The sequence below is a fragment of the Artemia franciscana genome, chromosome 17 (assembly GCF_032884065.1).
Source record: "Artemia franciscana chromosome 17, ASM3288406v1, whole genome shotgun sequence".
In the NCBI taxonomy this organism is placed as follows: domain Eukaryota; kingdom Metazoa; phylum Arthropoda; class Branchiopoda; order Anostraca; family Artemiidae; genus Artemia; species Artemia franciscana.
In genome coordinates, this window is record NC_088879.1 from 29481154 (window position 1) to 29495605 (window position 14452).

The window sequence follows — 14452 nt, forward strand, 5'->3', positions numbered from 1 at the left end:
TTTCTTTATGACATCATCCCACCCAATCCGCGCAAGACCCAATTTCTGTTTAGCCCTACGCGGTTGGCCAAAAAGGACAATCTTTGGCAGTCCATCATCCTTTATCTGCAGATCATGTCCTGGTCATCTCAATCTTTATCTCATTATAGCACTAGAAAGTAGGATTTAACCAGACTTTTCATATAAGAAAATGATGCACGACAAGATCTGCGGTTATAAGCAATGCGACAACAACAATCCCAACGAGTCAAAATTAGAAACTATAAACAACCAAATTTTCGGTTAGAAGACAAGCGATTACGAGGCTCACTTCGAGTTATAAACGAAAATCAAGCCAAACCAAAGCTCCACTGATCAATATATGCGAATTTAAGAGAAGCAATGTTGAGACAATCACAACGGATTCCAGGAGAATGCAAATTCTATAAAAAGTAAATTCTCTGAAGGATAAACTGGAAGGAGAGATTGAATTCACGCCAGAATTTCTAGTTATTTACAAAAAAAATATGCACAATCCAATTCCCAAGAGCCTCAAAATAAAAGCTATCATGAGGGGATTGGTGTTTCTCAAAAGTAGAATTATCACACAGAAGACTACGGTAAACAGCTTCTATCCCTCCAGGAAAAGATGTACACATAAAAAAAATTATAGGGATGCATAGGCAGGGAGCAGAGGGCATGATTAGGAAGCTTCTAAGGCATGCTTAGGCTGGGAAAAATTATTATTGGAAATCAAAATGCTATTTGTGCATAAAAGTAAAATGTATCAGTTATAGCAGTATTTACCCCTGTAGACCCAACTAACAGAGATAGTAGCGACTCAGAAGAATTTTACTGACAGTTACAGGAGCAAAAGTACTACAACTTCTTAGGTGCAACAATCTAACCGTAACCATTACAGTTTTTCATGAAATAGCCTATAAGTTAGCAAGATACCCAAAACATGGTTAGAGCACTAACCTCATTGATTATGCTTTTGTAAATCAAAGGGTGGCAGGATCGATATAAGGTACTAGGTTGCATAAACTGATGCTAAAAGTAATGATCACCACCATATACTAGTCTCTAAAGTTAATTTGAACCTGAAATTTTTAAACGGTAAATAGTTCCGGAGAGTTATGATGTTGGTAGACTATATGATGAGAATTTGATAGCAACTTTCCAGGAACAATTCAGCGTGAAACTGGTGAGTCCAATACCTGAAAACATAGAAAATGGATGGTATAATTTCAGGAAAATAGTGTGCGAAGTAGCAAATAGTGTCCCAGGGAAGAGTGTTAGAAACGCAGCTAGGATTAATATTGTACGCTTGGTAAAAAAAAGGAGAGGGTTAGACCAAGACGTATCTGAGTGATATATCATACGAGAATAAGAGGAATGTAACAAAAATCGAGATAGAATTAAAATGTGAATTAAGACGATGTTGAAGTGGAGGCTATGGATAAATTGCCAAAGATCTGGAATATATAACCAGACCCAATAATAGTAAAGTATTGTATTGGTATGTTAAGAAATTTAGAGGAAGAAGTTATTATGGACTTCCCCTGGTTAAACACAGAAATAGGGACTCAATTATTGATAATGAAAGTGTTAAATAGAAATGGACAAAATATTTTGAGAACTTGCTAAAACATGACTAAGTGACAGAAAGTGATATGGAAAACAATGGAAAATTGTGACAAATTGGAAATGAAGCCAGATTTATTTTGCAAAGATAACTAAAATAATTAAAAAATAATAAGACATCAGGTGCTAATGGTATGGTATTTGAGTTTTTAAATGTAATTCTTGCGAAGCTAGAGATAAATTATTGCAGACTATGATTATTATTTTTGAAAAAAAATCAGGTTCCCAGTTTTTTTAGGGAAACGTTAAATAAACTGCTTTACAAGAAAGTTGATAATAGTCAGTTTTGTAATTATAGAGGTATTAACTTGGTCTGTGTAGGAAGAAAATTAATTAGAATAGCAATACTTTTAAAGTTAGGGCCAAAGTTAGCAATGTTTTGTCACAGTCGAAAAAAGTTAGGAAGAACAGGAAAATATGTCTGCGAAACAAAAACAGAATATAGAAAGTAACAGTGATGACAATGGTCATGTATGTTTCTGAAACATAGGCACCTTCAATGAAAATATGAATTTATTTTACCCATTGGAGTTGTCTACGTTGGTTTAGGGAACCCGTATGACTGACTTTATTTTAAACACTTACCTTAGACCTTACCTTAGATCCTCCAGAGCCAGGGGTGGCTCATAGGGGGTCTACGAAACCTCACCAGACATCTCGGAGCTGAGCTGCAGCCGTGACGTCCTCCCACTGTGGTTGAAGAGACAACTCCATATTTCTCAGGTCTCAGTCGTACTGTCGTCGTAAGGTGTGTCTTGGTCGACCCCTGTTTCGCCTCCCCTCGGGACGCCAATCATATACTGTATTCGCGAGTCGATCCTCTGGCACATGGAGGACGTGGCCAAGGTATGTCCATCTCCTACGTTTCAGAAGGTCAGTAACTAATGGCTGACCGGTTCGTCGGCGAACTTCTATGTTGGTGACCTTTTCCTGCCACGATATGTTCAGGATTCTCCTAAGGCACATGTTTTCAAAGGCTAGGACACGTTTCTCTAGCTGGGTTTTTAGTTTCCAGCATTCACTAGCATAGAGGAGGATGGACATCCCATTGCTATTCAGGAGGCGGAGCTTCAAGCGCATAGAGTATTTACTACTGCGCCAGACTGGTTTCAACTTGCTAAAAGCCGATGTCGCTTGTCCAATTTTCCTCTTGATTTCGTTGGCTATTTCACCATCGTATTCGATCCAACTCCTGAGATATTTAAATTCCTTGACCTGCTTAATAGTTTTATTTTTGCATTTTAATATGAGTGGGGAGTCAGATGTGGCCATACTCTTTGTTTTACTGACATTTACTGCAAGTCCCATTTTCTCGGCCTTTTCGTTAATGGCGTCGAGTAGCAGCTGCAGTCGCAGTTTCGCTTCTTCAAGAAGAACAACGTCATCTGCGAAGTCCAGATCAGAGATCTGTCCGCTGCTAATCTTCACTCCAATGCCTGAAGACTGCCGTAGAATATAGTCCATTACAACGACAAATAGAAACGGGGATAGGACACACCCTTGTTTGACGTCAGACATTATCTTGAAGAAACGCGTGTCCCCATTTTCTGTGCGTACACAGCATTCACTATCCTCATATAGTTCGATTATCATTTTGTTTGACCAGTATACCTCTGGTCCAATCTTTTGAGACTTTTTCGTTGTTCCAGATGGCCACTAGAAGAGCAGTCCATACGAATATGCAGGCTCGAAGGGACGCTTTCAGCATCTCTGCCGTGATCCCATCGACTCCAGGTGCACGTCCATTTTTCAGCTTTTTCACAGCTGTCGTCACTTCTTCCGTGCTTGGTGGGTCAGCACTTCCGTCAATTTGTAAAAATGGCATATCCGGTACTGTTTCTGGATCATCAGGTCTGGGCCTATTTAAGACTTTCTCGAAATGTGAGGCCCATCTCTCGTCAGCTTTCTGTGGATCCGAAATAACGTCTCCATTTTCATCTTTTACAAGGGATGTACGATTTGTTTTCTTTCCAACTATCTCGTTTGTTAGTCGATAAACCATTTTTGAGTCTCCTTTCTTTGCAGCTTCTTCTGCAAGCGCTGCTTTTCTCTCGATGGCAATTCTTTTGTCTTTCCTGGCACTTCTTTTCACCGCTTTATCCTCTTCTTTGTAGCGGAGCTGTAATTGGGCTTTTTGCTCTGCGCTCGACGTATTCAGAATAAGCGTTCGGGTCTCCTTGCGTTTACTGATATATTTCCAGGTGTCATCCGATATCCATTTTTCTTTCTTTCTTTTCTTGAAGCCAAGGTTGGCCTTCGCAACGTCATGTTACACACTCTTGACTGAGGTCCATGTATTCTCAACATCAAAGTCATTGGTTTCGTCGAGCAGATTTAACGCTTCAAATCCGTTATGTAGAGATTTGCAGAAGTTTTTGCGGATGTCAGGATCTTTCAGCTTATCGGTGTCAAATTGTTTATGTGTTGTAGTGTTAGTTTTCCGCTTCTGAGCTTTCAGTTTGATTCTTACTTCCGCTATCATCAGGATGTGATCTGAATTAACATCCGCTCCTCGAAAACCCCTTACGTCACATAGGCTACTTCTCCAACGTCTTGACATGAGGAAATGGTCGATTTGATTCTTCGTTCGGCCGTTGGGGGACACCCATGTGTACTTGTGAATCGTTTTATGGTCGAACATACTACCACCTATTATCAAATCGTTGCTTATTGCATAATCGATTAGGAGTGTGCCATTCTCATTTTTCTCTCCCATGCCATGTGGGCCCAGAACTTCAGGGCAGTACTGGCGGTCTGCACCAACTTTAGCATTTAGATCGCCAACCACGCAGAGTCCATCATGCCTGGGAACGTCTTTGGTGACCGAGTGTAGCATGTTATGGAAAGCATCTTTCTCCTCTTCATCAGCTTCGTTAGTTGGAGCGTAGCATGCGATGATGGTCATTTTTGTGTGATTTGATACGAAGCGAGCTGTCATTATACGTTCGTTAACTGGGTTCCAGTTTGTCATTGCTTTGTGTGCAAGTGGCAACATCAGAAGTCCTACACCAGCGCGGTGGACGGAAGGGTGACCACTAAATGCCATGACATATCCATCACTGAGCTTCTCTAATCCATTTCCAGTCCACCTTATTTCACTGAGAACGAGTATATCGATGAGGTATTGTCTCATCTCTTTAAGAACTTGCTCTGTCTTGGATATCTGGTTCATCGTTCTCACGTTCCAAAAACCCATCTTTAGATTTTGTTTCGCAGTCAAAAATCGGTTCCGGGGGCATGCAGGGGCCGTTATCTGGGGAGGTGATGTATCCGAGGCTGTTGTAGACATTTCAGTTGTAGTTTTTTTCCCCTGAGGGTTGCCCCTAAAGGTCCCGGGTGTGGGTTGCAAGCCCACGGCGCAACCCTCCTCATTTGCGGACTTGGGACCGTCATGCTCCCCCGACCTCTGTGAGGCAAGGATCCTTACATGGTTGAGATTAAGGATGGCAGATTGCCAAAGATTTTCCTTTTCAGAAACCCATCTAGGTCGGACCAAACGAAAAGCAGGTTTTCCTTGCATGGGGCGGGAAGAGGTCGTAAGAAAGAATTTAAAGAGAATTGGATCTTCTTGGAAGTGGTCAAAAAGAGAAGCTTTAAATAGATTTGAATTTATGAGGAGCTTAGGCAGCTTTGTTGTGCTTGCTTGACTTGGAGCTGCTTTGATTTGTTAGTTGTAGTAGGTAAGTAGTAGTAGAATTTCAAAACAAAAAGTAAATTAAATTTAAGGGACCTTAACTTAGTATTCAGTAAATTATCTCCATGACTCTACCATCACAAAGCACGCAATAAGAAAGATTTAGATACCCTAAGTAAAGGTATAGAGGGGAGGAAAGTTTGCGACGAGGGAGAGACGAGAAAAAAGAGTATTTAGAGTAGAGACAGGAAGAGAAAGGGGTTGAGAGAGAGAAAAAATAGAAAATCATCAGGCACTTTAAAGTGATAGTCTATCACTAAAATTAACACTTGCATCAGGACGACGGATATGATTTTATTCTGTTTCTCTTTTTTTCTTAGAAAAACACATTTTCCATTTTCATTTTTGTTTCAGATTTGACTCGAGTTTGGGTGGCCTAACTTTGTCAGATCAGTTTCTGCAGATTAGCACACTTTTGTCGATGGATGCTATCTTTGGTTTTGGAGAAAATGAACAGCCATCGTTAAGACATGACATGAACTGGAAAACATGGGCCTTATGGGCTCGGGATCAAGCCCCAAGTGTGAGTAAAGTTCCGCTTTCGAGCTATAACATTAATATAACGTGTATGAAAAAGAAAGCAAGTGGAGGCAAGTTTTGTTCTAAGAAAGTCAAAACTTCGTAACTACAATTCAAAATAACTGTGAACCTAATTGAATGTAAAAACCAATGAAAATTACGTTTTGCTTATTCAGGTAAGTAAGCCTGTGCTTATCTCTTTATGAAATTTGAGCCCTTTGTATTAGCTCTCTGCCTTATGTGTATTTTAAAATTCTATTTTAACTAAGTAAATTTAGTTTGTGCTTCTAATACTCAGCTCCTTCCATTTCTTAAGGATTTTGAACTGTTATGTTTGGGGAGAAGTATAGCGATGATTTTGGGAGACATAATGGGATGAATGATGATGATGTCTTTAAGGAAATTTGAAGTATTGTCTCTCATTTGATTTAGGTAACTTGTACCATGGGAAAAGGGATGATTTTTGTATTCTTTCGCTGAATTGCCAGGGTTTATATTCAATTTTCCAATTTGTATCTGAGTTGGCTAAAAAATCTATTTTTCATGTGTTCACCTTAGCTGAAACTTGGCTGACCCCTACTAGCAATTCCTTATTGGAAATTTTTGGTTAAAACATTGTATCAAAGCCAAGGCTTTTTAGGGAGAGAGGGGGACTAGGAGCCTTTGTGAGTAAAAATTTACTGGACCAAATTTAGGGATGATCTTTGTGCTTACAGAGAAGTGATGATTTTTGAAAGTTTTGTCATTGAATTATTGAATTGAAATTTTACATTGGTTGCAATATGTTATGAATCCCTGTCTTCAACATTTAGAGAATTACATGAGTGTTTATTTTCCCTCCTACACTGACTACCAATCTATTTTAACCCACGTTTCCTTGCTGGAGATTTTAATGTTGATAGAATGGGATTTGAAGTTGGTTATCAACGGGTTTTAAGTTTTATGAATACGCTTTGGTCTTATGGATTGTTCCGAGGAATTAATATGCCTACATGCGTAGCTACAAAACGATGGATAAATAAGAATTTAGTCTTTTGCATTCATCATTGAGATTTTTCATTTAAGCATATGCATATTTAAAAAGTGAATAATATATTTCAGTTTACAAAAAGCATAGAAATGTTTTGAATTATTATAAGAGCTGCAAAACGAAATTATTAGTATTCTAAGTCTAAAGAAATTGAAGGTTCCGCCAAGAAGACGTGGCAAGTTATCAAAAGCATAGCTGGTGACCCCAAAAACGGTAAGTCCTGCGCTATTAAAGATGCAAAAGATAAGATTTTGGTAGACCCTGGAAAAAGTTCCGAATTATTTTGTGAATATTTTGCAAATATTGGGTCCCATCTATCATGGAATATTCGACCACCAGAGCATATAAATTTTGAAAGGTTTTTACCAGCATTTATTGACGATTCACCCTACTTAAGGCCAACGAATTGTACTAAGTTGGATAATATTGTTCGTAGTATGAAGCCAAGTTCCGCTGGAGGTGATGAATTAAATCTAAAGGTAATAAAATACATTCTACCAACAACTTTAGAAGATTTTGTGGGATTGATTAATTCTTGATTTAAAGCTGGCAAATTCCTTAATTTTTTTAAGACAGCAGATGTGATTTAAATATTTAAGGAAGGCAAGAAAACTAATGTGTCGAATTATAGAACCATTTCAGTTTTCCCCTATTAAGTCGTATAATTGAAAAGTTAATAAATAATAGACTTTATGCATATCCTAAGAAATTTATTATATTACCACCTAATCAGTTTGGTTTAGGAAAGAAATGAATATAGAACAGGCATTAGCATGTTTAACTAGTCGTATAATTCATGCTCTTAATTAGGATTACCGATGGAACAACGTTTGTAGATATCATTAAGCTTTGGATACAGTGAATCATTCTATACTTGCTACAATTCTATACATATTCTATACATTTCATATTATTCTATACTTGAACAATTCTATACATGCTAAAAAGTTACAAAGGTATCTTATATTACGAAGTAATACAAAACTTCTCCATTTGATCATTAGTCTGTTTTCTGGTCGTATACAAAGAATAATAGTATCTGGCTCAATTTCTGAACCATTGCTAATTAGATGTGGTAATTTAAGAAGTTCTAAACCGTGTTGAGAGGTTTATGTTAGACTGAAACTACTTCCGGAGGCTGCTCTCTGTGACTTAAATACTACTGTTTTATGTATACTTGCGCCAGAGGTAAGTCAGCTTCTTTACTAAGTGTGTTCACCCAAGGAAATAAAGTTTATTCTTATGGCAGAAGGTCAGTGAAAAAAAAAGCTATATTAATAACTTTGTTGCCTCTAGTTCGGTGATTTCTTTTAATTTCAGAGGGGCTAAGCTATGGAATTCGTTAAATGAGAATATCAGAAATAGTATTTAAATGAATTTAAAAGACTGTTGAAACATGAATTGTTTTCTAAATATCATTTTAATGATTAATGTAATCATGATTAATTCAATAGTAGATTAAATTGGTATGCAATCATTACAGGTAGTGTTTTATTTTTATTGAGTTGTGTTAAGGAAGCAGTTGAGTGTGGACTGTTAAGTGAGTGGTAGCAGGGGATATGACGTTGTAGTTGTGTTTTGTCTTTACACCAATTCTGGGGCTTATGTTAATTTTTTATTGTTTTAGTTATCCCTCCGCCATATCATGCTGTGCAATTTTGAGGGGATGTACTTATGTAACTTTTTTGTCAATAATTATTATTAAATACACAAATTGAATAAAATACATTTTATGTGAAAAACTTAGATTCAAAATTGACGACAGATCGGTTACCTATTTCTAAGTCAATCCTCTGATATGGTTTTGTTTCTCTTTGCAAGGTAAAAGAAAATTATGAAGTGACCACTATTTACCAAAATTAGTCTTTTATCCTGAAGTAATATCATTTGTATAAAATTCCAATGATAGAGTACAGAATTTGCAATTATACAAAAAAGGCATTTTCACTTCTATGTTAACTAAGCAACTATGAATTGATATATTTTATGTACTTTAAAAGTTAAATTTAAAATCTTCAAGGAAACTTGAGTTTGTTTTTGCTAAGTCAAACCTATATATTGTTATTTCGCAAAAAAGCTAGAGAAAAGTATCTATAATACATGTTTTTACCCATAATTATTATTTCTTACTAACTAGTATTATTTAAATATATTTTGCTCTATAGTCAGTTTAGAAAACTTGAATTTTGAATTTCAGGGTGCAGCAAACATGTATGGAACTCAGCCATACTACACTGGTTTAGAGCCCAATGGCGATGCTCACGGAGTGCTCATTCTAAACAGCAATGCACAGGGTAATATATTTGCTGATTCATATTCCAGATACAGCTTTAAAATTTGAAGGTTAGGTAACATTAATAGTTCTATGTCTAGCTTGATTATAATTTGGGCTACCGCTTGGCCCAAATCCTAGAATCTACACAATTTCACTCTATTTCTCAGAAAATTGATAAAACAACCAAAGTTATTAATCGTGTTCCTATCAGGTTAATTTTAATTTATAATCTCTTTGAGGAACTTTTAATAAATTCTAACTTAAGAAATGTTGAGCCAAATGTTTAGAATATTTTTCCACCGAGGTGCGCCATATTTAAAAAAAAATTACAGCAGAAGTTTTGCTTGTGAATTGTTTGAATATAAGTTATGCACAAATAAAGTAAAAAAAGGATATTGAACCGAATTTTGACAGCTGAAAAAGTCAGATTTCAACACACATCCCCATCAAAATAAGCCAGCTAATTTATTTCTGGGAATAAAATTAAACAGCTATAATTACACATTCTCAACAAATATTTAATCTAAAACATAAAACGACATCGTGTCCGTAGTTTTGTTTATCTTTAAGATCGGTTGAGCAGGAAATCAGCTTTTGCTTATAGATGAGTATCGCTAAGTAGAGGGCAGACCATGTAATGGACTGCAGAAAGTTTTCATTCATTTGTAGGTCAATGGGACTTCTTGCTGCCCCGTTCCTAATCCAGCTCAAACTATTTCAAACAGTTCGTGGTAACGAACTGTAGTAAGGAGCGACCCGACTCAATAGTAACTGAAACTCTAAAAGATGGAGTTTTGATACCAATAGTTACATAAAAAATTGCATTTTAATGCTGATTTTAAATACATAACTTTCATCGATATTAGTTTTACCTATAAAGAGTTACGAGCCCGAGAAAATCTGCCTCATTTTAGAAAATAGGGAAAAACACCCCCTAAAAATCATACAATCTTAACGAAAATCACACCGTCAGATTCAGTGTTTTAGATAACCTTATTGTAGAAGTTTCAAGCTCCTATCTACAAAAATGTGGAATTTCGCATTTTTTGCCAGAAGACAAATCACGGATGCGTGTTTATTTGTTTTTTTGTTGTTTTTTTCCCAGGGGTGATCGTATCAACCCAGTGGTCCTAGAATGTCGCAAGAGGGCTCATCCTAACGGAAATTAAAAGTTCGAGTGCTCTTTTTAAGTGAAAAAAAAGTTAGAGGGCACCTAGGCCCCCTCCCACGCTCAATTTTCCCCCAAAGTCACTGGATCAAAATTCTGAGATAGCCATTTTATTCACCATAGTCGAAAAACCTAATAACGATATCTTTGCGGACGACTTACCCCTCCGCAGTCCCCTTGGGAGGGGTTGCAAGTTACAACTTTGACCTGTATTTTCATATAGTAATGGTTACTGGGAAGTACACGGACGTTTTCAGACGGATATTTTTGGTTTGGGAGGAAGAGTTTAGGTGGGTGGGGGGTGGGGGGGGGGGGTACGTGGGCGGATCTTTCCATGGAAAAACTTCTCATGGGGGAAGAAACTTTCAATGAAGGGGGCGCAGAATTTTCTAGCATTATTTAAAAAAGCAATGAAAAAATAAATATGAAAAGTTTTTTTCTACTGAAAGTGAGGAGCAGCATTAAAACTTAAGACGAGCAGAAATTATTACGCATATGAGGGGTTTACCTCCTCGTAATACCTCGCTCTTTACGCTAAAGTATTTTTAGTTATTTCAACTATTTATTCTACGGCCTTTGTGATTCAAGGGTCATTCTTATGGAATTGGGACAAAATTTAAGCTTTAGAGAAAAGCTTTTAATTGTTTTAAAAAGCAGAATTATGGCAAAGAGTCAAACTTTAGCGTAAAGAGCGAGGGATTGCGGAGGGGACAACCCATTTCATATACGGAGTAATTTCTGTTCGTTTTAAGTTTTAATGTCGCTCCTTACTTTCAGTTAAAAAAACTAGTTTTTTTATGTAATTTCTGAACGTTTTTGAATTAATGCATGTTTGATTTTGGCTCTCCACACATAAATTATTAAAATGAAATTTGCATATTAATTCCTTTTTTGGCTAAATGGCTTTCTCTTAGTTTTGATCAGACGATTTTGAGAAATAAGGGATGGGGAAGGAGGCCCAGTTGCCATGCAATTTTTTGGTTACATAAAAATGCAACTATAAATTTTAATTTTTAACGAATTTTTTTATTAGTAAAAAATACACGTAACTTAAGAATTAACTTACGTAACAAACTGTTATATTCTTTAATTTTTATTATGTATATGAGGGGGTTTGTACCCTCGTTAATACCTCGTTCTTTACACTAAATCGTAATTTTTGTCCCAATTCTTTAAGAATGAACCCTGAATCAGAAAGGCCGTGGAATAAATAGTTGAAATTGCTAAAAATACTATAGCATAAAGAGCGAGGTATTTATCTCCTCCTAAACACCTCACTCTTTATGCTAAAGTATTTTTAGAACCCCTCATATGCGTAATAATCTCTGTTCGTTTTAAGTTTCTATCCTACTCTTTACTTTCAATTGAAAAAACTTTTCCATGTTTATTTTTCCATTGTTTTTTTTTTAGTAATTTTAGGAAATTCTGCGCCCTTTTCATTGAATTCCTGTTCCCGCATGATATATTTCTCCAAGGAAAGATCCTCCCACATAGCCCCCTCCCCTCAACCCCACCCCCAAAACCAAAAAAAAAATCCCCTGAAAACGACTGTACACTTGCCAATAACCATTATTATATGTAAACACTGGTTGAAGCTTGTAACTTGCAGCCCCTCCCCCAGGGACTGTGGGGGAGTAAGTCATTCCCAAAGACATAGTTCTTATGGTTTTTGACTATGCGGAACAAAATGGCTATCTCAAAATTTTGATTTGTTGACTTTGGAGAAAAAATGACCGCGGGAGGGGGCGTAGGTGCCCTCCAATTTTTTGGTCACTTAAAAAGGGCACTAGAACTTTTCATTTCCGTTAGAATGAGCCCTCTTGCGACATTCTCGGACCACTTGGTCGATACGCTGACCCCTTGGGAAAAGAAAGAAAAAAAAAAAAAACAAACAAATAAACACGCACCCGTGATTTGTCTTCTGGCAAAAAATACGAAATTCCACATTTTTGTAGATAGGAGCTTGAAAATTTTTCTATAGGGTTCTCTGATACGCCGAATGCGATGGTGTGATTTTCGTGAAGATTCTGTGACTTTTAGGGGGTGTTTTCCCCTATTTTCTAAAATAAGGCAAATTTTTTCAGGCTCGTAACTTTTGATGAAAAAGACTAAATTTGATGAAACTTATATATTTAAAATCAGCATGAAAATCTGATTCTTTTGATGTATATTTTAGCATCAAAATTCCGTTTCTTAGAGATTCGTTTACTATTGAGCCGGGTCGCTCCTTACTACAGTTCGTTACCACGAACTGTTTGATACAGTTAGTTCAATGAATGAACCTTTTTAGCTTGTACAATGTTAGCTTTTATTACACAGTCTTGACTGAACTTTTCGTTAGGAAGTAATGATACCAAGGCTATTTTATAAAAAAAAAGAATGAATTTTTAACCGAAAACTTTTATTGTAAGTGTTCTTATACTTTATTATTTTCTTTGCTGAAGACGGCTCTTAGATATTGGGCCGAAATATTCAAATATGTTTTGTTGGCTCACTGTCTTGGGAAAAAAAGTCTTCATTATTCTCTCTTCTGTAGTTGTATTAGGGAGTCAAATCTTTACTTATTACCCGAGCTCAAGTTTTTCTGCATTTTGTTCATATATATAAACACGAGTTTATTATATATATATATATATAATCTTTAAAAACAAGAAATAATTGTATATTTATTTACTAATGTATGTATTTTCTCGAAAGTGGCTCCATACTTTTATGGAAAATTTCGTCGCATAAAAATACGATTTAGATAGGTCAGAGGCCAGAGAAAATTCGGTACTGTGATATAGGTAGAAGCTTGCCGTTTATAGGATAAAACATAAAATCAATCGCGAAGAAAGGAAGAAAACGAGGACAATAAACAGCCAGTGAAAAAGCGGGAAAATTATCGACTATTTCGGTCAAGACCTCTTCTTGACCGTTCTCATCGCAGAATAAAACTGACAAAACTATCAAAACTAAACCTTAAAACAAAACACAAAATTAAAATTTATAGCCCTTTCTTAGTGTCCGTGAACGCTTTCACCGAAAAAGTTAAATTTGAAAGCTAATTAAGGAGTTAACTTTTCACCGTTACTAAGATAGGGCCATGATATTTTGGTTTGGTGTTTTTTTTTTAGGTTTGGTTTTTATATTTTTATCAGTTTTATCCTGATTAGCCGATTTGGTCTCAGAAATTATTTAGGGATAATAAGGGGATACTTTGATTCATAATAAGGTCTGTGATGGAAAATATAATGGTCTGAGAAGTTATTCAACATATAAATGTCTTACAGAAGTGACAATGACCCCAGCACCAGGAATGGTATATCGCACCATTGGTGGTATTTTGGATCTATATTTCTTTCTGGGGCCAAATCCCGAAGCAGTTGCAGGCCAATTTTCAGCGGTAAATATTTTCTTTATAGTTATTACTGCTTTTTTTGAATTATTTGTGTATTATTCATTTACACGTCTTTTCACTGTGCATATATTTAAGTTGTTGCCATTTCTAATTCTCTTTGTCAAAATCATCGTCACACCATGCCTGAAAAGTAAACGATAATATTATTTCTTTGATATTTTTCTTTCTAAAATCAAGGGCGAAGATTCAAAAAAAGGAGATCAGCCTCAAGAATTGAGGAGGGTTGAAAACAAGGTGACAAGATTTGTTTGTTTTAACAATTTTGTCAGTATTAGGATATAGAGATAAAACAATAAAATAACATCACAAAACAATGCGATAAAAAAAAATAAAAATATATTAAACAATAAAAGCACACAAGCGAAGTCCCCCTAGCTGTGTTTTGTATTCCTCAAAACAAAATAAAGGGGTTTGACTGAGGAATGTCTAGCACTAAAAAATTAATAGATTCGCATGTCGCATTTGTGTTTTTACGGTTTATTTATAATGTATGTAAAAAGGTTTTGATGAATCAGCCTCAGGTCAAATTTTTATGTAAATTATGAAGTAAATTGTGAGGAAAGGAAAACATTCGATTCCAATAAAGATGGGAGCGCGCTTATAGATAGCTGTTTCAACCAGATTACACAAAAATCTTGAAACCTACTTCCGAAAGTGACAAGATATTTGCCACCCTGGAGACGGTACCATTTCTATTATTAACAAGTCAGAGTACCACCAAGGTGCCTGAGGCCAAAAAG

At 36.2% G+C, this 14452-nt stretch overlaps 1 protein-coding gene across 1 annotated transcript in view; it reads left to right on the top strand.

The window, feature by feature from the left end:
- LOC136037533 (sucrase-isomaltase, intestinal-like) overlaps nt 1-14452 on the top strand; it is a 215458-nt gene that overhangs the window by 118422 nt on the left and 82584 nt on the right. Inside the window, exons 23-25 of the mRNA XM_065720255.1 lie at nt 5675-5843; nt 9067-9163; nt 13585-13697. Of these exons, the coding sequence (XP_065576327.1) occupies nt 5675-5843; nt 9067-9163; nt 13585-13697 (379 nt within the window). The remainder of the gene's footprint in view (nt 1-5674; nt 5844-9066; nt 9164-13584; nt 13698-14452) is intronic.